Source organism: Mastigoproctus giganteus, chromosome 7 (assembly GCF_048544385.1).
Source record: "Mastigoproctus giganteus isolate SK-2022 chromosome 7, ASM4854438v1, whole genome shotgun sequence".
Taxonomy (NCBI): domain Eukaryota; kingdom Metazoa; phylum Arthropoda; class Arachnida; order Uropygi; family Thelyphonidae; genus Mastigoproctus; species Mastigoproctus giganteus.
Window position 1 is genome coordinate 161,709,372 of NC_143581.1, and position 24,988 is coordinate 161,734,359.

General features: G+C 35.3%; 1 protein-coding gene across 1 annotated transcript in view; it reads left to right on the forward strand.

The window, feature by feature from the left end:
• The window catches only part of Vha55 (V-type proton ATPase subunit Vha55), a 199,087-nt gene that overhangs the window by 166,328 nt on the left and 7,771 nt on the right, over positions 1 to 24,988 (forward strand). The window contains exons 13-14 of the mRNA XM_090377158.1: positions 6,341 to 6,470; positions 19,383 to 19,539. Coding sequence (XP_090233284.1) covers positions 6,341 to 6,470; positions 19,383 to 19,522 — 270 coding nt within the window. The 3' untranslated portion in view covers positions 19,523 to 19,539. The remainder of the gene's footprint in view (positions 1 to 6,340; positions 6,471 to 19,382; positions 19,540 to 24,988) is intronic.

Consider the following 24,988-nt stretch of genomic DNA (forward strand, 5'->3'; position numbering starts at 1 on the left):
CCATCAAGACAATGCCAGGCCCCACACAACTAATATTGTGCAGCCAGTGATCATTGCCATAGTTGGCAAGGTTCTGCCACATCCCCTTATTACCAGATTTAGCCCCATATGTTTTCTTACTGTTTCCACATCTGAAGAAAGCTCTGAAAGGCAAGTGTTTTCCGTCTGACAATGATGCTCGTAGAGCCACAACAGAAGCCTTTGCAGCCATTTCAAAAAATGGCTTGCAAGAAGCATTTAATGCACAAGTACGATGGTTTAAAAGTGTCTAAAGTTCAAGGCAGAGTATTTTGAGAAGGAGAAATCTGCAGAAGGTTCAGATGATGATAATTAAGACCTTGCATCAGTCTGACAAATTAAATGATCACCCCTCGTATTAAGAATTGTGTGTTTAAAAAATGCTGTCATCAGTTCCAGCAATCCATATTATGACTATTTCAGAATGGATATATAAAATTTAAGTTAATGACAGCATTGTGTATTAGTAGAACATAAAGGAAATGATATAACCTGTAATACTTTCTTTTAGTCTGTATAATAGAACATTAGTAGATAAAGTGTGTTTATTTACTAAGTAAAGTGTATTTATGTTTAAAAAAAATGGTAAAATTTTAAATTTTTTCAGCTGTAACAAGCTTTGCTTACACTGCAGGTATTAAAGTAGTCTATAATATATATATATATAGATATATATATATATTTTTTTTTTTAAATATTCATATGCATAATAACCAGAAATACATGTGTAGATGCAAGTTCAAAGTTTCATATCCTTATCAGGCTTTTGAACTGGAAAATGGAAGAAAGTAATAGCTTTGTGTATGTATATTTTATGCCTAAAATGTATTGTTTTTATTTTTTGAAAATTAAAGGTGTTAAAAAAAACTTTTAGATATTTAATTTTTTTTAATAAAAATTAAAAACTCATAAAATAAGTTGCAAAATGCAATCCATTAAGAAAATATATTGCTATTTTCCAAGCAGACTTCAGGAAAAACCAAAAACTTTTTCCAGAAATTTGCATTCTCACCTGTCATTGCTATTGTATTTGCTACAACTTGGGGGAACCACCACCGCCTGGTTAATATAAACAGCACTGCCATTTTGAAATTGGAAAAATCCATCATGGGCCCAGTTTATTCCAGAATGGTGTATTTCGTGTGCCAAATAAAAATAATTAATTTTTTTTTAATTTAAAATTTAAAAAAATAATAAATAAATAAAATAGTTATTAGAGTCATTGAATTATATATTAAAATTGAAGGAACGTTAAAATTCATCAGTATGAATTTTAATAGCCATTCGGGTATATTTTTTACCCTTAACCTGCACCCCCATTTTGTTGGAATGTGAGAAGTATGTTCATAAAAAAAATGAGTTTTTGGCATTCTTTGTATGCCAATGTGCCAGTTTGTAACAATAGGCTTAAGCATTTGTTGAGAATGCCAAGGGTTTATATTAAAAAGTAGTATCATGGGTGAGAAAAATTACTTCTAGAGGGATGGTAATATCTAATTATTAATTTATTTTTGGTTTTGATTTCCGACCTTGCATATTATTGTTTCAGTTGGAAGTGTGTCAGTTAGATAATTAGGTAATTTTCTGGTATCAGATAACAAGATTTTGGTTGACATTGTTAGTGGACTTTACATTTTGTGCAACTGATTGTATAAGTGGAATTGTTATTTTAATTTTTATAAGTCTTTCCATTTTTTAGTGCTAGTGTTTAGCTAGCGTAGCTTGGCACACCAATACAGCTGTCAGTGGGCTGCCGATATGAATGAAATTTCCAAATGCATTGCCACTAAAAATTCTGCATGTGTGACCATTATTATCAACAGAACTAAAAAATGAAATAGTAAACTTTTACAATTATAGTACCATACAATATTATTGATTTCATTTGCAGAGATATTCCAGACTTTTACTTGTGATGTGATTCCCCCATATTATGCCTTGAGTGTATGAATTCTTTAAATTAAAAAAAATTAAAACAAAGCATATATTGAAAAACTTATTATAAGATTTCACCGGTTAAAGAAGCACTGCAGGATCATTTAGACAAGACTTCAGTTATAGCTCGGACACAGCATGGTTTTGTTAAGGGGAAGTCTTGCCTGACCAATTTGATTGGATACTATGATGCAGTCACAAAAGAACTGGATGCAGGGAATAGCTTTGATATTATATACTTGGATCTTAGAAAGGCTTCTGATACTGTTGCACATGGAAGACTGCTACACAAATTGGAGCAGTGTGACATTGGAGGCAAATTGCTGCTATGGATAAAGGGGTGGTTGAGGGGGAGAAGACAGAGTGGTAATCAATGGACACTGCTCATCGTGGACTAATGTTATTAGTGGAGTCCCTCAGGGCTCAGTGTTGGGTCCATTATTGTTTTCTGTATTTATAAATGATATTGATGATGGTATATCAAGCTTAATGTCCAAGTTTGCAGACGATACAAAGGTAGGCAGGGTTGTCAAGGACACTACTGACACTATGCTGCTGCAACAGGATCTGGAAAGGTTGAGCAGATGGGCTGAGAGGTGGCAAATGAAGTTTAACATTGACAAATGTAAAGTACTACACATGGGAAACAGCAACCCCAGAGCAACGTATCAACTCTGTGGTACTACACTGACAGTGGTAGAGAATGAAAGGGACTTGGGGGTGGTTGTGCAGGCAGATATGAAGTTCTCTGAGCAGTGCAGACGGGCTGCAAGAGTAGCTCATGGAGTATTGTCAATGATATACAGGAATTTTTCCAGCAGGGATAAGGAGGTGATTATTCCCTTGTATAAGGCAATGGTCAGGCCACACCTAGAGTACTGTATACAGGTCTGGAGGCCTCATTTCAAGAAGGATGTAGAGCTGCTGGAACGAGTACAGAGAAGGGCAACAAGATTAGTGAATGGAACAAAGGGGTGCTCTTACGAAGAAAGGCTTAAGTTTTGCAAATTACAGTGTCTGGAGACTAGGCACCAGCGAGGTGATCTGATAGAGGTGTATAAAGCCTTGAATGGTTTGAGCATGCTCAATGCTGATTGGATTCTTCCTCTAGCTCAGAAAAATCACCTGAGAGGGCATAAATTCAAATTGAGGAAAGACAGATGTAGGATAGATGTGCGGAAATTTGCCTTTAGCCAGCGGGTGGTTGGTTGGTGGAACAGACTTCCATCCCTTGTAGTGGAGGTTGATAACCTAAATAAGTTTAAGGCTCAGCTGGACAGGTATTTTGAACGAACAGAGGGGTGGAGTGGAAGTGGGGTTTTTTTTTTTTTTTTTTGGCTGATGCTGCATAAGCTTGCTTTCTTGCATCAAATGCCTCTACTAATGCTTATGCTAAGGTTTTTAAGTTTTAATTCTTAAACTTTTACTTTAAAAGTTATTGTACAAGTTTTAAAAATATTTTTTTTTCCAATACATTTAAAAGTATTCTATAGGATATCTTTCTGTGTATTTATATTCATATGAAAATATCTCTTAATTACTGTTATGATTTTTAATCCTGGTTATATGTTCATTTATAAAACAACTAATTGCACTCAGCGTAACATATGCCATCTTTCTGATTATGGCATAAATAGTTTAATCTAGATCCTTCAGTCTTCGCCATTCTTGTTTAGCGGTGATATAATTCTACAGCAGTCACCTGTGAGCTATATGCATATGTCTCTATTTGCAGGTGGTTCTCTGTCTTCTCCAACAAACATTGCAGCAACCTCCATTTTGGATGTAGGTGCATTATATCGTCTTTTATCTAAGTCCGGGTCTTCTATAAATGCCTTGTGCACATTCATTATTAGATTGACCTGAGTTATTTGATGCATTTGTGTATGACTCAGCAAATGGGTTAACTTGTCACAGCATCTCGTCCCTGTCTTCTCCAACAAATATTGCAGCAACCTCCGTTTTGGATGCCGGTGCATTATATCTTCTCTTACCTGAGTCTGGGTCTTCTATGAATGCCATGTGCACGTTCATTGTTGGATTTACCTAAGTTATTTGTTGCATTACTTCGGCCATACACCCTTGGTTTGATTGTTTTTCAAGCCTTTTGTTGTGGCTTAAGCAGAATCGAAAATATAAAGTTGTCTATATCCTAGTTTATTTGCATTGTTTGGATATAGCAGTGAGACCAAATGGTAAATCTGGCCGTGTATTCTAAAACAGTATAGACCATTATCAGGAAGTGATTTAATCTCTGTGCCTATTGATGCAAATGCCATTGCTGAGTTGTACTCTCATATATGTTCTCTGTAGTGGCATTTGCATCAATGGGCACAGAGATTAAATCACCGCCTGTAATGGTCCATACTGTATCCCCTGTAAGCAGCTCTCGTAATAGAGTAGGTGTCTCAGACAGTGGGTCAAGTGAAACCTTTCCATCATGGCAGCATTTAGTGTATTTATTCGATGTGTTTAACTCATGTCCCCAATATCTTGTATTGCAATACTCACAGTTGTAACACATATTTCCTATGTCATGCTCTTCCACATTAATTACAGCTTGTCGATTATTCACATCCGGTACTTCTATTTGATTAGTCCTACGGCATTTCGCCCATCTTCTCATTTCCAATCTTGCTTCTCTTCAATGTTTTCTCTCAGTCTTCATAGTCGTAGAGTCTTACTTCAGTCTCTTAAGTCTACTAGATCTCTCTCCTGTAGTGTTTTATTAGCATTTCTTCTACATTTTCTCAAAGTTTTTACACACTGTTCAGCCATTTTCACACTTAAAACTAAGAATGGTTTATTAAAATTGAAAACAGATAAAATAAACATACATCAATAGCTTTCAGGCATAGCTTGCCTTTCTTCAGTTGAAAAACATTATTACAAAATTTAATAAAGAATTCCCAGCATGATGGTCATGCGAGGTGAACCGCGTGAATGTGTGCTGGCAACAATTAGCAGTTGGAAAATTTGGGCAGCATACCTAAATGTTTTATATACAGTAGAACCTGGATAAGAAATTCCCGCATAAGTTTTCCCCTGTACTAGGTTTGGTTTCCTAAGTCCCAATTTCACCTCTATATATTGTAATATATTATTTTCCCGTGTAAGAAGTATCCTGGGTAAAGAGTTTTCCCACATAAAAAGTTTGTGATAAAGAATACACAGTATATTATTATGACTTTTTCCCACTTAATACATTTTTTAAATATAGAAATTCTTTATTTTTAATATTAAACATTTGGCAATCGAACAAGTTATTGCCAAGCATCATTTTAGTTCATAGAAAACCACCAAAGTAGGTAAAATGGCATCGTTTTTTCGATCTCATATTGTAAATGTCTTCACAACGAGTTGCCCTGATATTGCAATATCAGGGCAACTCCGTTGTTAAGTTATTCACAACATGAGATATCACAGAAACGATGCCACCTATTTTGGTGATTTACTACGAACTAAAATTGTTAGTCACTTGTTAGATTAGTCAATTTTCTGTAGTCTGATGCCTTCAGCTTTAAAACCTTTTAGTATAAAAATTTGGATATAATGGAAGTGACATATTGCAATTGTTTTTATCAGTATCCATAATTGGATAGCTTTGACCACGTGTAGCACAGTGAAGCATTTGTCGTTAAGTTCTGAATTACTTAGTGGATTGTTCTCGGTCTTATTGTAATTGTGACCTTTTAAGGTATGTTGAAACTCCAAAGGAGCTCATCCTTCCAACTTGGTAATGAGTTTAATGAACAGAATGTTAAGCAATTAGAAATAAAAAATGTTTCCCATAGGCAGAGTAAAATATTTATAAATTCTGAAATAGTACTTAAAATGACCTTTAACTTATGTATGTGAATCTTTTCATTTTCATTTGTGCAGTTAATATTTCATACTCTCAGGTCATTTTCCCTTCTAAGAAGTTTTCCCACGTAAGAAGTTCTAAACCTCCAGTTCCTTGGAAAATTTCTTATCCAGGTTCTACATATAGATAAATTAATTAAAATAATGATTTAAAAAATTATTATTTTCTGTTATATCCACTGTATTGTGAAGATTACGAATACATTGAGAAGTGCCAATTTTAAATCATTTATTGCCTTTATTCCAAACATTTTCATAGTATCATGGAGGAATGACATATGACAGATATTAACTTTTAGGTATGTGCCAGCTAGAGGGTTAATAAACTTTAAAATCCTTCCAGTCATTAATATGAGTACAGAATATGCATAAATTATTAAGTTTCTTGCTCTTTAGATCCAGCACCAACTAATTACTTGAATTGCTTGAATATATTTTAGAATATCAGGTTAAGTAATGGTGAAGGCACGTTTTCATTGAAATCGAAATCTTTATGTATACCTTGACTTTTTTTCATTTTCAGTATGCATGCTATGCCATTGGCAAAGATGTACAAGCCATGAAAGCTGTTGTAGGTGAAGAAGCTTTATCTCCTGAAGATCTCCTATATCTGGACTTTCTGGGCAAATTCGAGAAAAACTTTATTGCTCAAGGTAATATATCTTGTTGATTATTATTCCTGTATTTGAGTAATAAATAATTTCTGTTTATTCTTGTGAACAACACATTCATCAATTGCATGAGATTGTTGGGTGAGTTGTATTCATTGCTTCCAACAAGCATTGTTATTTTGTTAGGACTATTGATCTTGAGGAAGATTATTTCTAAATCAAGACAACAAGCTATCAGAAAAGTATTGCCACTATAATTGCACTAGAAGTTGATCAATCCAGTACTTAATTCAGTGTGTAGTATTTAGGTAAGGATATATGAAACTGCACTTATTCTTAGGTACTTAGGAAATGGGAGAAAATATTCAGTAAAGATTTTTCAACATCTGCACTAGTGATCCCAACCATTCATTCACAATAGTTTGCATGATAAAGTGTCAGCGTGGCTGGCTTAAGAAATGAGCCAATGTGGAATTGGCTCAGGGTGCCAAAATTCGAAAGAGCAACAACAAAAAAAAAAATATATATATATATATATATATATATATATATTTGGTGTAATGGAGAGCTATTAAGTGCTCTAATTCTTATATTCTACAGGGTGTTCGGAAAGTCACTGTGCACTTTTCTAATCATATTTTGTTTATATTTCAGATTTTGATCCCAATATGGTTTTAACAACTAAAGAATGTGTGTGGCTCGTCGAACATGTATTCTGAGAAGGTGGCAGATACACAGATATGGTGTGACAGCGATTTGCTGACAAATTCCCAAATACACCTGTCCCACATCGCAATACAGTTCGTAACTTTGTTGATAAGTTTCGGGAAACAGGAGCAGTAGATGATGTCAAACGCTGTGGAAGGCCAGAAAAGCTATCGGTGGAGAAATTGTTGGATATTTCTGACAGTGTGCTGCAGAGTCCATCAAAATCATTATGAAAGTTAGCTCAGCAGCATGATATTGGTCTTGGAACTGCTCATAAAGCCGTCAGAAAGAAATTAAAGCTCTTCCCATACAAAATAATGGCAGTACATGAACTGAAAGCAACTGATCATGAAAAACGAATACACTATTGCAGATGGTTTAACCGATTTATCGAGGAGAATACAGCTAATGTGTTGGATGTGACCTTTTTCACCGACGAAGCATGGTCCCATCTCTTGGGTTATGTTAATTCGCAAAATTCAAGATTGTGGTCATCTGATAATCCTCACACTTTGCATGAAACACCCCTACATGATTTCAAGGTTGGTGTGTGGGTTGCAATTTCCAGACGTCGAATTGTTGGCCCTATTTTCTTTATGAACACAATAAACAGCGAGCACTATTGTTTGGAGATTCTTCACACCTTCATCGGTCAGATGACAAGTGATGAAATCAATTACTCATGGTTTCAACAGGATGGTGCTACTGCTCACACATCTCACAGATCTATGCAGTTATTAAAGGAATGTTTTGGAGACCGCATTATTTCGACAGACGTGTGGCCCCCACACTCACCAGATCTAAATCCACCAGACTTTTATCTATGGGAAGCAGCAAAATCTGCAGTGTATCGAGCTTGTCCATGCATGCTGGATGACTTGAAAGCAGCGATAACAGCATTCATTCAGCCTATTTCAAGTGAGCAACTGATAGCGGTGTTTAGAAACAAAATAAGAAGAATCTAAGCCTGTATTGTTTATAATTGTCATTCATATTTACCTCCTGTATTCTATATTGAAACACGTCTGTTAATAAATATATAAGTGCACAGTGACTTTCCGAACACCCTGTATTATATTATGAAATCAACAGGGATTACCTTTATTTTTGATATGGGATGCTTCTTTTTTAACCAACTCTCCTAGTTCAATGCACTAACAAATCTTTGTGAAGGCAATATAAATTTTATAAAAAATGTGAAACACTTCCCCACTTCAGAACAGTAGTGTTCCAGACTCCTCAGTCTCAATATTGAGCACTCAACCCAACTTCTGTCTACAAACACCATACCCCTGCCAGCAAAGAAAACATTACATAGGTTGATATTAAAAGTAAAATTTAAAGGTCTAAAAAGCTTAATGAATATGGAGTGAATATTCTCTTCATTCCTTAAGTTGGACTAAAACTTTTTGAAGCAAAGTGTTCACTGGAATAAGAGCAACACACAATTAATCCGAAATTTTTGTCTTATGTTGTAATGTTTGTTCTTCCTGCATGCGCATAAGTGACCAATCATTGGATAATAAGAGTGGTCTATGGATACTGATTGAATTTTCGCATAGCTTCATCTCTAGGGTTTCCGCAATAAGTAATTTGTGGTAGTTATGTTGAATATTTATTATTTTTGTTTCATTAAAGCCGGATGAATGTCGTTCATTTATTGTGTGAAACAACAGGAACAAAGAGACTAGGACTAGGAGAGTTGGTTGGAAAAGAAGCATCCTATATCAAAAATAAAGGTAATCCCTGTTGATTTCACACACACACACACACACACACACACACACACACACACACACACACACACACACACACACACACACACACACACACAGAGTAAAAGTCCGAAAATCAGGATTCTCAGGTAAATTTTGACAGTTTATTCCAGTGGTTTTCAACCGGGGTGCCGCAACAACATTCTAGGGGTGCTGTGTAATTTGGGTTTAAGTTACCTAAAGTTATTTATTTATTTTTTTTAATTTTTTTATTTATTTCATTATAAAAAGGTGTACGGTATCCATTGTACAATTATCTTTTTAATTTTGTGGTGACCTATAACTGATTTTTATTTAGTACCTCTATATAAAGAAAAAAAAAATATTATATAGGTATATGTATTAAAAGGTCAAAAACCACTGTGTTAGGTATTTCTTTTGGCCTAGGGGTGCCATGAACCGAGAAAGTTTGGGAACGTCTGGTTTATTCATTACAATTAAAGCATGCTTTGTTTATCGAAACGAGCAGTTTTAAAGAAAAATAAAGTCAACACCTGACAAAGATGTAAGCATAAAAAATTATCCCAAAAAAAAAAAAAAAAAAAAAAAGAGCGTGTAACGCTTGAAATCATGTTTAAAAATGAACAGTGTAAAAGAAAAATACAGTATATAAATGAAGGCAGAAGATACGTATTTTTTATAAATTAATTATTTGTTGTTAGTTTATTAACGAAACATTTTCATATAAAATACAAAGTTCGAAAAACAAACAAATATTTATTTGTTCTTTTCCGTGATTTCTGTTGCACTGCTTGTGGATGGAACACTTGCAGCTCCTACAACTGTTTCAGTGGACTTTTCTTCAGTAGCCCAAGATATCTTTTCTCCTTCAACTTTGTCGTTTTCTTCACCAGATTCTTCTGAATAATTCTCTTCTATCTTATCAGGAGTTATAATGCTTTGAATAATTTCTTGATCGGCGAAAGTTGCTGCAACTCTGATATCTTCAATGTGTAGAGGGTTGTCTTCCATATATAATTTAACAGTTTCAATCAGTTCTTTCACTTCAGATGCCTTCAGCTTTATGTGAAATCCTTCAAAATCTTCATTTCAATCAGATTGTACATCTGCAAACGTCACGTTTGGCCATAACTTTTGCCATGCTCTTAAAAGAGCTACAGGCTTGACTGCATTCCATGCAGTCGCGAGTGAAAATGTCGCATTGTAACATTTAAAGTTCCTGATTCCTTGATCCATGGGTTGAATTAATGGTGTTATGTTTGGTGGCAAGTAACATGCAGAAATTTTCCCGCAATGAGACACTCTCTCTCATTTTGATTCATGTGGGTGGGCCTTGTTGTGAAGTAGCAGGCACTTTGTATTTGCAGGCTTCCTCGATTTTCTCAGGTTCTGATGAACTGATGGAACAAAATCATGAACAAACGAATCATGTAATATATCTTTGTCCATCCAAGCATTCCTTTGGGCTTTTAAAGGCCCGTGGGTGCTGAAATTTGCCAATCACCAAAAACTTAATTTTATGCTGACCTGAAGCATTAGCACACATAAGAATGGTTACTCTTTCCTTATTAAGCTGAAACCCTGTTGCATTTTGTTCTTGGTTTCCAGCCAAAGTTTTTTTGGACAAACACTTCCAGTTAACCACTGTTTCATCAGCATTATAAATTTGATCGGCTGTAAGGTCATAGTCAGATACAATTTTTTCAAATTTTACACTATATTCTGTTGCTGCTTGTGTATCAGCTGACTGTCTTTCTCTTGCAATATCTAACTGTCTAATACCATGATGAGTCTTGAAATTCTTACATCATCCATCACTAAATGTGCACTCTGATTCAATGTTCATATGCTCCTTAAAAGACCTTGCTTTGGCAATAGGCCCAAAAATTGCCATAGCTTCCAATCGTTTCAACAAAAACCATTTGTACAACACTTTATCAAGATCCTCTTATTTTGGCCGATGTAAACTTTTTCTTTTAGCAATTTTATTGTAAGTCTCAGATGAGGATGTGAATTCTAGAATTTTATTATTTGCCTTTTTATATTGTAAATTGTAGGCTTTCCGATGCTGTATGTTTCCATTAGAACAACATTGCTCACACCACTCTTTAGTTTCTTAATTATTTCAAGTTTGTCACTCAATTTCAACATGTTCTTCTTTCTCTTCACACCATGAAGTTTATCTATTTTAGGAGCCATTGTTATGGGCCTGTAAATATGTATGCTATATATGGTAAATGGAAAAAGTAGGACAAAAATTATAGCATTGCCACTGTTTGATTGCTAATTTCAAAATGGCAGCCACGAGCTCGCTTGTTGTCGCTGGGCATCTTGTGATGCTCACGCATGTGCGCACACATTTTGAAGATTTTCAAGCATTTACTGCTAAACAGCTGCTCAAATATACTGCCTCCTTCCTTCCGAAATTGTGCATTAGCATCTGGAATTAAATAATCATCCTTTTAGTGAACACGTGGCCATTTGATGCCCGTAGGAGGGTCTTTGTTTCATTTTTGTTAGTTATAAAACCAAATAGGTTTTCTTAAAAGTGGTTGTAAACTTTACAATAAATAGGGTAGATTTGTAAATTGATGTTGGCTCGGGAAAACGAAATTTGCTGCGGTGAACCTTTAGCATGCTGCGGTGGCAATACATAGAATGCTACCATAGTCAGTTTTTAATAACTCCTGCTGAGTGACATTCGCTTCTCACCTCAACTGTACCATGCGACCTTCCTGTCAATCATTATATGATATGTCCATTTTCATCTAACTGGACTCCCAGTAGATGGTTTCATGTTTTTTTTTTTTATTTTGTTCGTCATCAATCAGATAGGCTATATGCTCTTGTATTTTTTTTTCTAAAAAGTAACATACAGCATACATTAATCATAAATTTTCTTTCGTGTACATATGAATGAAAGCAGAATAAAAGAAATTCACAAAGTCGTATATTTCTTCAAAGTGATTGATAGGAAAGGTCACGTGATACTGTTGAATTGGCAAGCAAACGTCATTGAGTAGGCGGTACTAACAATTCACTATATGGCCAGCGCAGCGAAGTTTGCGGTGTATGTATTGGCAAGAGCTGCAGTAATTGGAAAGAATGTCGAAGAGAAAGTGTTTAAGTATTAATGATAAAGCAAAGATTGTTATGATATTGACCAGGGTTTTAAGAAAAAAGATGTTGCGGAGAAATATGGCATACCTGCAAGCAGTTTATCTAAGATTTTAAAAAAATCGAGAATCAATTTTAAATGCAATTGAAGAAGGAGCAGACAAGAAGCGAATTAAGTTGTGTATATACAAAGATGTTGATAAAGCTGTTCTAAAATGGGTGCAAATGATACGTGAAAAGAATATCCCAATATCGGGCCTAATAATTAAGCAACAAGCTCTGAAATTTGCACAGTCCCTTGGACATACAGAATTTAATGCGAGCACTGGGTGGCTAGATAAATTTAAGAAGTGCCACAGAATTGTGGAAAAGGTTATTTGTGGAGAAAGTGTTAATGTAAGCGAAGAAGATTGCAACAGTTGGAGGAACAATACCTTAAAGAAGATTTTGGAAGAATATGAGCGTAAAATGTTTTTAATGCTGACGAAATGGGTTTATTCTTTAAATGTTTGCCAAATAGAACACTTACTTTTAAGGATGATAAATGTTTTGGCAGAAAACAAAGCAAAGAAAGAATCACTGCTAGTTGGAGCAAATATGACAGGAAGTGAAAAATTAAGACTTTTAGTCATCGGAATATCAAAAACCCAAGATGTTTTAGAGGCACAAAATCTTTGGAAGTTGACTACACTTTTAATAAAAAAGCATGGATGACAAGTGATATTTTTGAAGGATGGATATTAAGACTAGACAAGCGTATAACAAAATAAAAAAGGGAAATCGTGTTGATAACTTAAAAGTGTGAAGTTGTTGTTTTTACCACCAAACGTAACGTGAAAACTCCAGCCAATGGACCAAGGCATTATTAAAAATTTTAAATTTAATTATCGAAAGAGAATAATAATGAATATTGTCAGTGCGTCAATCAATATAATGAAGATTGTCAATGCGTCAATCAATTGTCAATAGAAACTTGAAGGTTACAATTAACCTTAGAGATTGCATCTCTGAACTGGCAAAAGTTTGGACAAACGATGTCACCGAATACACTATTCAAAATTGTTTTTCGAAAGCGGGATTTGCATTGAATACAGAAGTCAAACAACAACTGGACGAACAAGATGAACTGCCCCTTTCACAACTGAAAAACTTTTGGACATTATTAGAATCATCCGGAAACATCAAAAATGAAATAACACTGAATAGTTATGATTGTGTAGATCAAGATCTGACTACTGCTGAACAGCATTAGACGCGACCATGATCACGAAGAAATTAACGATGACGCTGAAGACGCGTCAGAACAACCCGTAGAAAAGCCAACTCTGAAGAAATGATTAACGCTTTTAAAATGGTTTGTATGGGTCTACAGTTTTGTGAAAATGTTCCTGATAATGTTTCTAATGCTCTGAACAAATGTGAGGTTTTCTTTGAGAATCAAACATTTTTTAATTGTATTGTGCAAATGAAAATTACAGATTTTTTTTAAATTTGTGATACTTACTGGTGAAAATTGTGTAAACGTAATTTAAATAAGTGTTTTGGAAATAAAATAATTAAAAATAAATGTAGATTCGTTTTAATTTTCTAATTAGATAACAATTTCTAATAAAAAAGATATTCTCTGTATAACGAAATTTCTCTATACTGAATTTTTTCGCTGGATTTATCGAATTCATTATAGGTAAGTTCGACTGTATTTATATTTATTTTTGAACTGAAAAATCTTTTTCAAGCTTATAAATGGGACATAAGTGCCAAAGCAAAGTTGGCTAAGAGATGCCACAACCCTTTGGGCCAGTTCTGAGTCTCAAAAACCTAACACTTTTGGCATTTGTGTGCTTTTCTGTATGCTTTATGCTTTTTATTTATATTTATTTCTGTATGCTTTTTATTTATCTACTTAAGGAAAACAGAAGATAAGTGAATTATAAAATACATACTAGGAATACAAAGTTACAATAGCTTTTTATATATCATGATTTTTAATATAAAGATTGTAACATTATTTGCACATTATTTGGTGACAAATGTTCTTAATTGTAAACAAAACTGAAATTTCAATATCGTTAGTAGAGGAGCTTTGATATTCAGCACTAATGGCTCAAAAATTCTTGTTTATTGTTTGATCATAAGAGGTTACTTTCTGTTGAACTTTACACAATGTAGAAGTAATATTGTACATTATTGTCAGTGTCAACCAGTTTGCTCAAGGCCATCAAAAGCAAGCACATATTCTGTGAATGAGGTTGGAGTATTCTTCACATAATAATCTTCAGTATTGCCAAACCCTTATCTGTGCCTTTCAGATGCAAAATGCATCCACTTGGTGTACAAACTAGAACCCTCTACCTCCCAAGTTTTTCGAGAGCTTAAAGTTGAAGGCTAATAGGTTAATAGGCTAACTTGGATAATGAGACTAAAGATGCACTTATAGAAATACTGGTATGGCTACTGAAATATTTCTACAGACAGCCTGATGGCATATACTGGTTATTGAGGTTGTCACAGACATTCTCCCAGATAAGCCAGACAAGCTGTATTTGCTACCTGGGAGTCAAAAACGCTGATGGAACTGATATTTGGGTGATACTCAAGTTAAGTGGACCCATTTTCGGCGAAGTCCGGACAGTCTGTAACAGCCAGATCCTTTGCGTGCACCTTCACAATGGTGGGACTGTTAGTAATCCTGGGTATAACCTCCATGCACAAGCACACGGTGAGTGACCACCCAGGTGTGAACCAATGTAAGCAGGGGTCGAGGTGTGGCACCCACACCAAATAGAGGAATGCCGCCCCTCTGTGTTACCAGGCAGTACTAGGTGGTAGATGACTCTCATCAACTGGTGAAATACCACCACTTTGCTTATTGGAGGCTTGAAGTGGTGGAACCCATGTTTAGTTTCCAGAGCCAAGTTCCAGCCAACACTTCCACATCTCTTCCATCATGCAGTATGACTGATGACTTTTCAGGTTATGATGAACATCATGGCGAGACCCAATCTCCTTTACATTTCGAGGGCACGGCTCTAAAACAGTGTTCACAGGCCGGCCGCTAGTTAGTACACCGTACCAAACCTATTGGTAACTCTCTATGAGGCTTCCAGATCAGCTGTTGTATAATCTTGCTCCTTTTCTCTGCCAGATAGTGACTGGAGGGAATCCGAGTAGTGTGTATGCAAGAGGCATTGTCGAGGCCACATTATGTCAAGGATCTGGGTATATTCTTACCATGTGTATGCCATATCCAAAAATTTCATTACTTCATACAGAGGCGCTTCCGTAGCCAGTTGGGAAGGAGCAGCAGTGCGTAGTACACGCTTCTTGGTTAGACCGGAGTTCGAGCCCGTCACCACCAAATACGGAAAAATCAGGGAATGACCACCGCATATGGCCTTAGCTGCTAATGCTCCTAAAAACCAAATAACAAATAAACTTCATACAGCATGTTCCACCCACCTTTTCATACTATTGAATACACCATGAATTGTCAAATTAATAGAGTAAGCTTATCTGCAAAAAGATCTAAACCTGGCGACCGGGCTAGCCAGGTGGGTAAAGGGCCTGCCTGGCAACCCAAAGGTCGCAGGTTCGATTCCCGCCTCTGGCTTGGATCAAAGTACTGCAAAAACATTGGGAGGTGCATTATGGCCACAGAAGCCTATGTGCCAACAACTACTTAAAAAAAAAAGAAAAAAAGATCTAAACCTCCCAAACACTTCCTAGTTCATTTCACAAATATACGTGGTCTCAATTCTAATCTCAACGATGTCCATTTCCACTTGCAGTCTGCCAAACCCCATGTACTTTTTCTGACAGAATCTCAGTTATCAATTGATTCAACTACAGCTCATCACAGTTGCCCAAACTAATCACTGTATGATTCCTTTCGGCTAAAAGCTGGTACTTGTGCAAATTTGGAATCTCCTCTTTTCGATCTTCTCTGGCTTAAAATCTCTCTACCTCATTGTGTCAAATTCATGTGTTGTCTCTACCTTTCTCCCAACTCCACTAATCACTTGGAGCTCTTTGACTTCCTCTCTTTGCAGCTTGACTTTCTCCAGTCCAACTTTCCGAACAGTGAGGTAATTTTAATGTTCACAACTCCAAATGGCTATTCCCAACCTTGCATTGTTTGGCATTACAAGAATGCAAAATGGGATGACATACAAGATTTCTTTTCTTCTTTTCCTTGGGTGGATTACTGTTTCAAAACTTCTGATGTGAACGTTTGCTCAGATCGTGTAAGTGAAATTATTCTTGTAGGAATGGAATCCTTCATCCCACACTCCACTTTAAAATCTCGTCCTTTATCTATACCATGGTTTTCCAATAAATGTTGCATATCGTTATTGGCTTGTTTTTAATTCTTCAGTTTCATTTTCTGCCTACACCAAAGCTCGCAACAATGGGAAAGCAGTTATTAATCAGTCCAAACTAGAGTTTGAACAGGCTAAGAGTAGAAAACTTTTTTCTTGCCCAGCATTCTGGTCTCTTGCCAAAACTATTGGCCACCACTTTTGCCCATCTCTGTCCAAACCAGATCGTTCTGTTATTACTTCAGCCAAAGATAAAGCTGACCTGCTAGCATCCCATTTTTCTTCCAACTCGTGTTAATGATCTTGGTAAAACACCTCCCACCATTCCCAACATGCTCCATTCAATGCCTCCTGTGGTGTTCCATCAAAAGGATGTCAGCAGGATTTTGACAAATCTTGATGCTAAGAAAGCCCCAGGTCCTGATGGTATTTCTCCACTTGTTCTCAAAACCTGTGCTCCTGAACTTACTCCTGTTGTTTGCTGCCTTTTTTCACTTTCTTATTCCAAAGGTGTTTATTGTTATGCTTGGAAGTTTGCTCATATCCAGCCATTTCCTAAAAAGGGTGACAAATCACTCCCATCCAGTTATCGTCCCATTGCAATTACTTCTACTCTTTCTAAAGTAATGGAGAAATCAATTAACCACCAACGGTGTTGCCAACGCTTAATAATACTTCCAGCTAGCCACATGCTCAAATTTGCTATTTTTAACACTTAACCCGTCTACTTTTTAAATTTTCATTTGGGTTAAATCCTATTAATGGGTGCCATAAAAAATTTTTAAGACCCCTACATTACGTCCCTAGAAAAACTTCCAAATTGCATATCAAATGCAGTTTATTCTGAAGAAGTCAAAAATAACAACTATCATTTAACGGAATTGATGAATTTATGCAGTGTCATTATTTATCACTTGATTTCAAGGTTGGCGAAAAAATCACATTTTGCAAAATACAGCTTTTTGTGAAGTTTACAATCTTTAAATGTGGCTTACAAAAAGTAAATGTAAAACTGATATGTTTAGATGGGGTTGTAAGAAACCTTGCCATAAAACAAAGAGTATTAGACATAAATCATTTTTTTGATGATAGTAGATTATTGTTATCTCAAAATTTATTATTTCTATACTTCTGGTCCCAAGATTGCATTGCTCTTGATTTAAATATCCATAAAAACACTTATTGAAAAATGCAGAGATCTGAGGGAGATCTACATGATATCAATAATTGATTCAGATAGTTAACTAGGGGGGTGGGGGATTTCAGAAAATGGAATACCTATCAAAGTTTAAATTAATGAACCAGCATTTTTCAAAATAAAATATAATAGAAGACGACTAATATGAGTACAAATTCAATTTGATTCAACAATTTAAAGCTATGACCCAACGGTCATGTCGTTTGACTGCGAGTGTAACTCCATATTGAAATTGTTGGGGTTCCCCTTATATTATTCAGGGGAATCCCTGAATAATATAAAACCGATTCTTCGCTTTAAAAAAAAAAAAAACCCGTGAAATAAGATATCCCTACTATGTTACGATGTATATCAATAAAACATTTCAATTAGGAAATATTTATGTTGTTAAATAAATATTTCTTCATTTAAATGTTACATTGCCAAAATATATAAAATGCTAAACATATTTTATATTTTTGCATTTATACTCTTTCCGCTAAAAAATCTGCTATTACATATTTTAATCTGCCAAACCTGAAGCAATTCTGCTAAAACTAGTGGGAAAACCTCTAAATTGGCAACACTGACCGCCAACTCTTAAACTGTCTAGAAACCTTCCGTCTGATGAACGATCGCCAGTATGGATTCCGTCAGTGTCAATCCACTGGTGATATTCTGGCTTATGTTACCCATTTATGGACAAATTCAATGGAAAAGTTCTGCTACCAATTCCTTAAATGCTGATCTCCAGGTAATTCTCCAGTGGGGCAAAGACAACTTAGTTGATTTCAATCCTTCTAAAACTCAGTCATGTCTTATATCTTGCAAAAAGGATTCTTCTGCTCTTATGCTTATCTTTGGTGACATTCCGATTTCTAGGCAAAATGATATATCTCTTTTGGGGATTACTCTGACTTATCTCTCTTGGCACAAGCACATTACAAATATTGCTTCCTGTGCATTTAATAAACTTGGTTTTCTCTTTCATTCTCATCATTACTTTTCTCCCAAACAGCTGTTCACTCTGTACAAATTGCAAATCTGCCCTACCAGGGAATATTGTTTCTACATCTGGGGCAGTGCCCCCAAAACCACTCTCAGGCTTCTTGATTCCATTCAGAAGAGGGCAGTTAGGTTAATTAATGATTCATCTCTAACAGAGTCTCTCCACTCGCTATCTCATAGACGTACTGTTTCTGCTGCATTCCTTTTCTACAGATACTTCCATGGGTACTGTTCTTCTCAATTGGCTTCTATATTTCCCTCTCTCTCTTTCAAAACAGTCCGAACACGTGCCACCACCAGCCAACAACCATTTACCGTCCAACTTCAAACTCACAGAACCAACTTTTCATCTTCCTCATTTATTCATTCAACTGCCATTTTCTAGAACAACCTTCCTTTGTACGTTTTTCCTGAAAATTACAGTCTACAGAATTTCAAGTCAACAAATGTCAACAAATATCTTCTTTCGTCTTCTCAACCTCCAACCCAAGCATAGTACTAAGTACTATAGGTTCTAATACCTCTCGTGTTTGGGGTTTTCATAAAAAAAAAAAATTAAATAAATGTAAGTTTTCTTCCACTGTCTTTGTCTGCTTTCTTGTGTGATATTTCAAAGTTTGTGTGACAAGGTTATTCAGATGATAACTGCACTTTAAAATAAAGCAGAGAAATTACTTATAATGACACAAACAGAAAAAAATTAAGTAATATGAATTTAAATATTGATTTTTTTTTTTTTTTTTATCTGAACTGGGATGTTTTAAATTGATAATAAATAGGTGGGCTACATTTGTTTTGAGTATAAAATTAATTAATACAGTAATTGAATTTATTAAAATATCTATTTTCCATGCCTACTTTCTGTTCACTCTCTTAAATTTGTTTTTAGGGGGCTATGAAAATAGAACTGTTTTTGAGTCCCTTGATATTGGTTGGCAACTGCTCCGTATATTTCCCAAAGAAATGCTAAAACGTATCCCACATCATATCTTGGCAGAATTTTATCCCCGAGATAGTAGGAAAAATTAGATTAAGTTATTATCAGAGTAAGTATATTTTGTTTTATTTATTTATTTGCTAATGTTTTGGCACTTCAATGTTTACCTCAAGGTAAACATTCAAGTGCCATTTAGCTTCAGTTAAGTTAGTGCCTTTTACAGATAAAAAGCAGTTATAATTTACACTGAATATGAGAATATGCCCTACAAATTCTTACTACACTTACAGAAGTCACTGTCATTATGGAATAAACTTTTTTTTCTAATGCAGTGTGTCAGTTTGAGTTTAGGTAGCAAAATGATGCACGTATTGCTTACAGTATACTTATCAACAAATAAGGTGAATTTTTATTTTTCGTGTTTATAAGTAAATATTTTATAAGTACTACACATGCTGTAGTTTCTATTGTATGAAATGGCTCTAGGTGCCAAGTGATTGCGTCTGAGCTTTTTAAGTGGAAACATTCCTTTTGTGTTTTCCTAGTTGATTTTGTTTTAAAAAATATCTCAAGCAGTTACTATACTTTACAGGTAGTAAAGATATTTCTTTTTTGAATTTTAGTTAATCACTGCTAACCCAGCTAATTCTAATTCCTTCTAATGCCAAGCTAAACACCTTTAAAGTAGTCATTACAGAATGGTAATGACTACTTTGATATCTGAGGAAGGTTATGGAAGACAAGCTAGTCAAAGACTTGCAGGACGAGAAAGTTTTCTAAACAAAACAAATTATGGTTGGGGAAGATGGCAAACTTATTCCCATGCAGAACATTATTGTATACCAACCTTATGATCCATTGTCAAGGGTGTTTATCTTAATTGCTGCATACGCTATATTCCCAATCCCGGGAGATGCTACATTTGCTAAAATTTTGGTTCATGCTCAAACTGTATGTCAAAGAGATGCATTTTGTCCTAACTTAGAGTCTCAGTTATGTACAAATGCCATACTATCCAAAAAGGCAGTCATCCAGCTTACTTTAAAGTCTGCTAACTCTGGAAGACAGGTAGAAAGATCCAAAAGCATAAGCTGAAAAGCAAGGTAACTTATCAAGGAGTTAAGAAGCAAGTTAGGCTTGACACATCAAAGCACACCTGTTTTGCTATAGTTCTGAAATGCTAGTCAGCATACCAGATACAAATACCATTGTGACTCACTTATTAGAGTCACAGTGTAGTTCTTCCTTTAACCTCTTAAAGGAAGATCTTGTCTGACTGACCAATCTGGCAAGATGTTATGAAGTAGTCACAAAATAAACTGGATGCAAGAAATTATTTTGGCAAAAAGTATTACTGCTCTTTGTTCTTGACACACCAAAGCACCCTTGTTTTGCTGCAAATTAGAAATGCCAATCAGTATACCACATACATATACCATTGTGACTCTCTTATTATAAGGGTCACAGTGTACTGTTAAAAGAAGATTCTGTGTGGCCAATCTGGCCAGGTGTTATTATGAATTCTAGAGTTCTCATTAAACCTTTTCCCATTTTGATACAGTTCTGCATCATGCTTTGCATTTGCCATAGCAGAGTATTTGTGTAGTGTGAACAATTGCAGTAATACTGTAGGATTAGTTCAAGAAGTGGTGAAAGGTTGTTTGTTCCCTTTGGATTTTTCATTCTATGATCACTGAGTGAATCCTTCTCTCCACCCTTCAAATTAGTCGTATGTTTAATAAAAACAATTTTGCACAGCCAAGCAAAAGAAATAAGGTGTAACATGGCTGAATGACATGAGAAAATGAGGCAAAAAAAAAATGAAGTCTTCCAATATAACTGACAAAACCAGTTTTAAAAATTTTGGCATTAACTGGCACATAAGAGCTAAGAGTTTACTGATTTAAAAAGGAGAAGAAATTAGGCATTGTTTAAATCACCAAATATAAACTTTTTCATCTACATCTGATGTCATATTGATGATTTTGACAAATGTGTAGTAAGAAGAGTCATCGATGAGATTTATGGTCTTAAAAATGAATTTCCTATGATAAAGAAGGAAAGTTCTCAGAAAATTAATTGAAGATATGTAACTTGATGAAAGAACTTTATGACAAATAATTAAATGTCGTTTGTCAACTTGCAATTTAAGGACAATAAAACTTTTTGGAGAAGGACAGCCTGTAATATACATGGAAAAAATGTAGTTGCATAGCACTCGTACAGTTGCCAAAACGTGTAAGAAAATGTAAATGGAACCAAAGCAGGGAAAAAAATTGAGGTAAAGTGCAAATTCCAGAAGTAAAGGCTGTGATCTAATTATTACTCTTGATGGAGGGGGTAGCGGTTTTGTCCGTATTACTTTACTTATTATTAAAGCTCAACAGAAAGTGAGAGTTTTATCACAATGAAATGAATTGGCCTAATTTTGAACATAATATAGAAGAAAAATTAACCTCCATTATGCCCCCAAAACAGTGTATTATTTATAGATGATGCCTCATATTACAATGTTTTGTTGTTAAGATTACATCTGGCAGTAAAAATGGTGATATGCAAAAATGCCTGCAAAAAAAAAAAAAAAAAAACATTTACCATATAATTAGAATATGCTAAAAGACAAACTATACAATCCGATTAAACATGAACTGTCTAGTAAAATATATAAACTGGAAAAAATATTAGGATGATATGAAATGTTGTACTTCGTTTGCCCCTGCCATGCAGACCTGAGTCCATTGAGTTAATTTAATCTGTGGTCAGATTATACAAGGTAACAGACTGAAAATATAGGGTTTTATATGCATTTTATTACAGATAATTTGAAATACATCTACAGTGAAATTAAGTCTGAATTGGATGCCATGACTTTTCAGTAGCTTGTCTAATTTGAAAAGATGTCAAATATTGTTGTAATGAAATTGAATGGAGCTATAATGAAAATTTTCTACTGTATGATATGTAGTATCACTATAAAGTATCATATCATAAAGTAAAAATTTCATGTAAAATTATGAGGAAATTCATCTACCCCTAATTCATGCTATATCCACACTGTTTTGTTCCCGCCCATAAAACCAGAAATATACTACAATCACTAGCAATTCAGAATGTGATTTCCCAATACAGATGCTGTACGCCAGGAAAAAAAGGCTTCTGCATTAGAGGATTAAAATAAATAAATATTGGTATTAATGGCTCGAAGCACACAGTTTGATTTGCATATTGTGTGGGCTGAAAAATTTGAAATAACTCAGACTCCTGTATGCTCTTTGCCTGAGATGCCTTGGATGGGAGAGGAATTAATAAATTCCTCCAATCATCAATGGGAATCAGACCCAGACCTCTCCAAATGAATGGCAGGTAGCAATGTATTGTGCTGACTAAGCTGCCATGGAGGGTTAAATACAGGATTAAACAAATAATTAACTACTCTTCTTACGGAGAGGCGTCTCCGTAGCTGGGTGGGCAGGAGCAGCAGTGTGTAGCGCACACTTCTTGATTAGACCAGGGTTCGAGCCCGTGACCACCAAATACGGAGGATGCGGAAAGGTCAGGGAATGACCACCCCATATCCCCGGAGCAATATGGCCTTAGTTGCTAATGCTCCTAAAAATCAAATAACAAATCATTCTTAAGGAATTTACACTGAGGTATATGAAATCTTTCTCAGTTTATAATAACAAACTTTGCCGAATTTCATTTTTGCCACTATACAGCTCTGTGTATATAAGCTGTACACTAAAAAAAAAAAGCACTATTGTTTGTTATGTATAATCATACATATATTATGTATAATCATACAGTAAGGAGAGAGTATTGGATACAGTGTTGTTTGGCACCTCCTTAGCCAGGTGGGAAGGAGCAGCAGTGCGTAGCACACGCTTCTTGATTAGACCGGGGTTCGAGCCCGTCACCACCAAATACGGAGGATGCAGAAAGGTCAGGGAATGACCACCGCATGTTCCCGGAGCAATATGGCCTTAGTTGCTAATGCTCCTAAAAACCAAATAACATAACATAACAGTGTTGTTTAATACCAGTAACCATTGCAAAAAAAGATGGCATTTCTCTTTTAACACTGTTCACTTATTCAGTACACTTCATAACTAATCATGAAATGTACTAATGAACTAATCATGTCAATTACAGCTGCATGTTCTGACCATAGAGCAGTTGTGTGAACCCAGTGACAAGTTTGACATTCATAAAGCTGATAGTGAAAAGACATTGAAAAGGCTAGTGTGTTTTGTACAGCTGGAAGAATGTATATTTGATTTCAGTTATGAAATTTTTACCTTGGTTATGTAAAAATAAATTTTTTTTTGTGCACAAATATTATTTACAGAATAGATTAACAGTTAATGTTGCTCCATGAGCTTTCTTCTCATTTTCAATACTATTTTTTCGTGCCAAGTTGAGAGATATAAAAGTTTTATCATATACCTCCACATTTGAATTGAACAGTTTAATGTTCTGCGTGCCCTCATATGGGTAGCACAGTTGGTATATTTCTACTGTATGATATGTAGTATCACTATACAGTATACTACATATCATACAGTAAAAATTTCATGTAAAATTATGAGGAAATTCATTTCCTCCTCACACTGGGTGGAAAAGACCTGAATTCAAATCCTGTCAGTACATGAATTTTTATGAGCCTTTTTCAGATTGTGCCTGAGTCAGTTGGTCTCAGGCAAGCAAAGTGTGGTTTTTTACTCCCAAATCTGTTTTTTCCATCTAGCAAAACAGTGAATTGGCCATACAACACACGCATTTACAGACAAATTATATACGCTGCAATATGGCCTAAGTTGCTGATGTGCCTAAAACCCTACAACTGACCAACCAACCATCTAATGTCCTGCAAATTGGTGTGTGTGCACGTGGGCTGACTAATGACTTCTTAATTACCAAGGATTGCAACTCCTTTAAACAACAAGTCCTTGTCACCATATACCATTACAATAAGTGTGAAATGTTATTGCATTATACATGCAGTAAATGACCCTAGCCCTGGTGTGTGTGTGTGTGTGTGTGTGTGTGTGTGTGTGTGTGTGTGTGTGTGTGTGTTAGCAAAACAAATAGATAACAAATATAAAGGATCTGTGTATTACATGTTAATATTGCATCACCACATAAGTGAGTCAGACAGTAACATGCAGACCCTTCATATTTGTGCGTGTGCGTGTTTTTAGTATGCTTTATTTTACATGCAGTCTTTTCATTTTAAGAAATATAAATGTTTTTCATTTTGAGAGATATAATACATGGCTAATTTTTCTGTAAATAGCAACATATTTATGAGCACAAACAAATATATTTAATTCTGCACAGCTAGGGTAAAATTTCACAACTGTAATCAAACATGCATTTATCCCATATGTACGTACATTGAGTATTTGCAGTCTCTTTTCACTCAGCTGTTTTTTAGTAACATAAAACTGGTTTATCAGTTCATACAAATGCTCTCTGACCATGCACCTCCATAGCCAGGTGGGCAGGAGTAGCACTGCGTAGCACGCACTTCTTGATTAGACCGGGGTTTGAGCCTG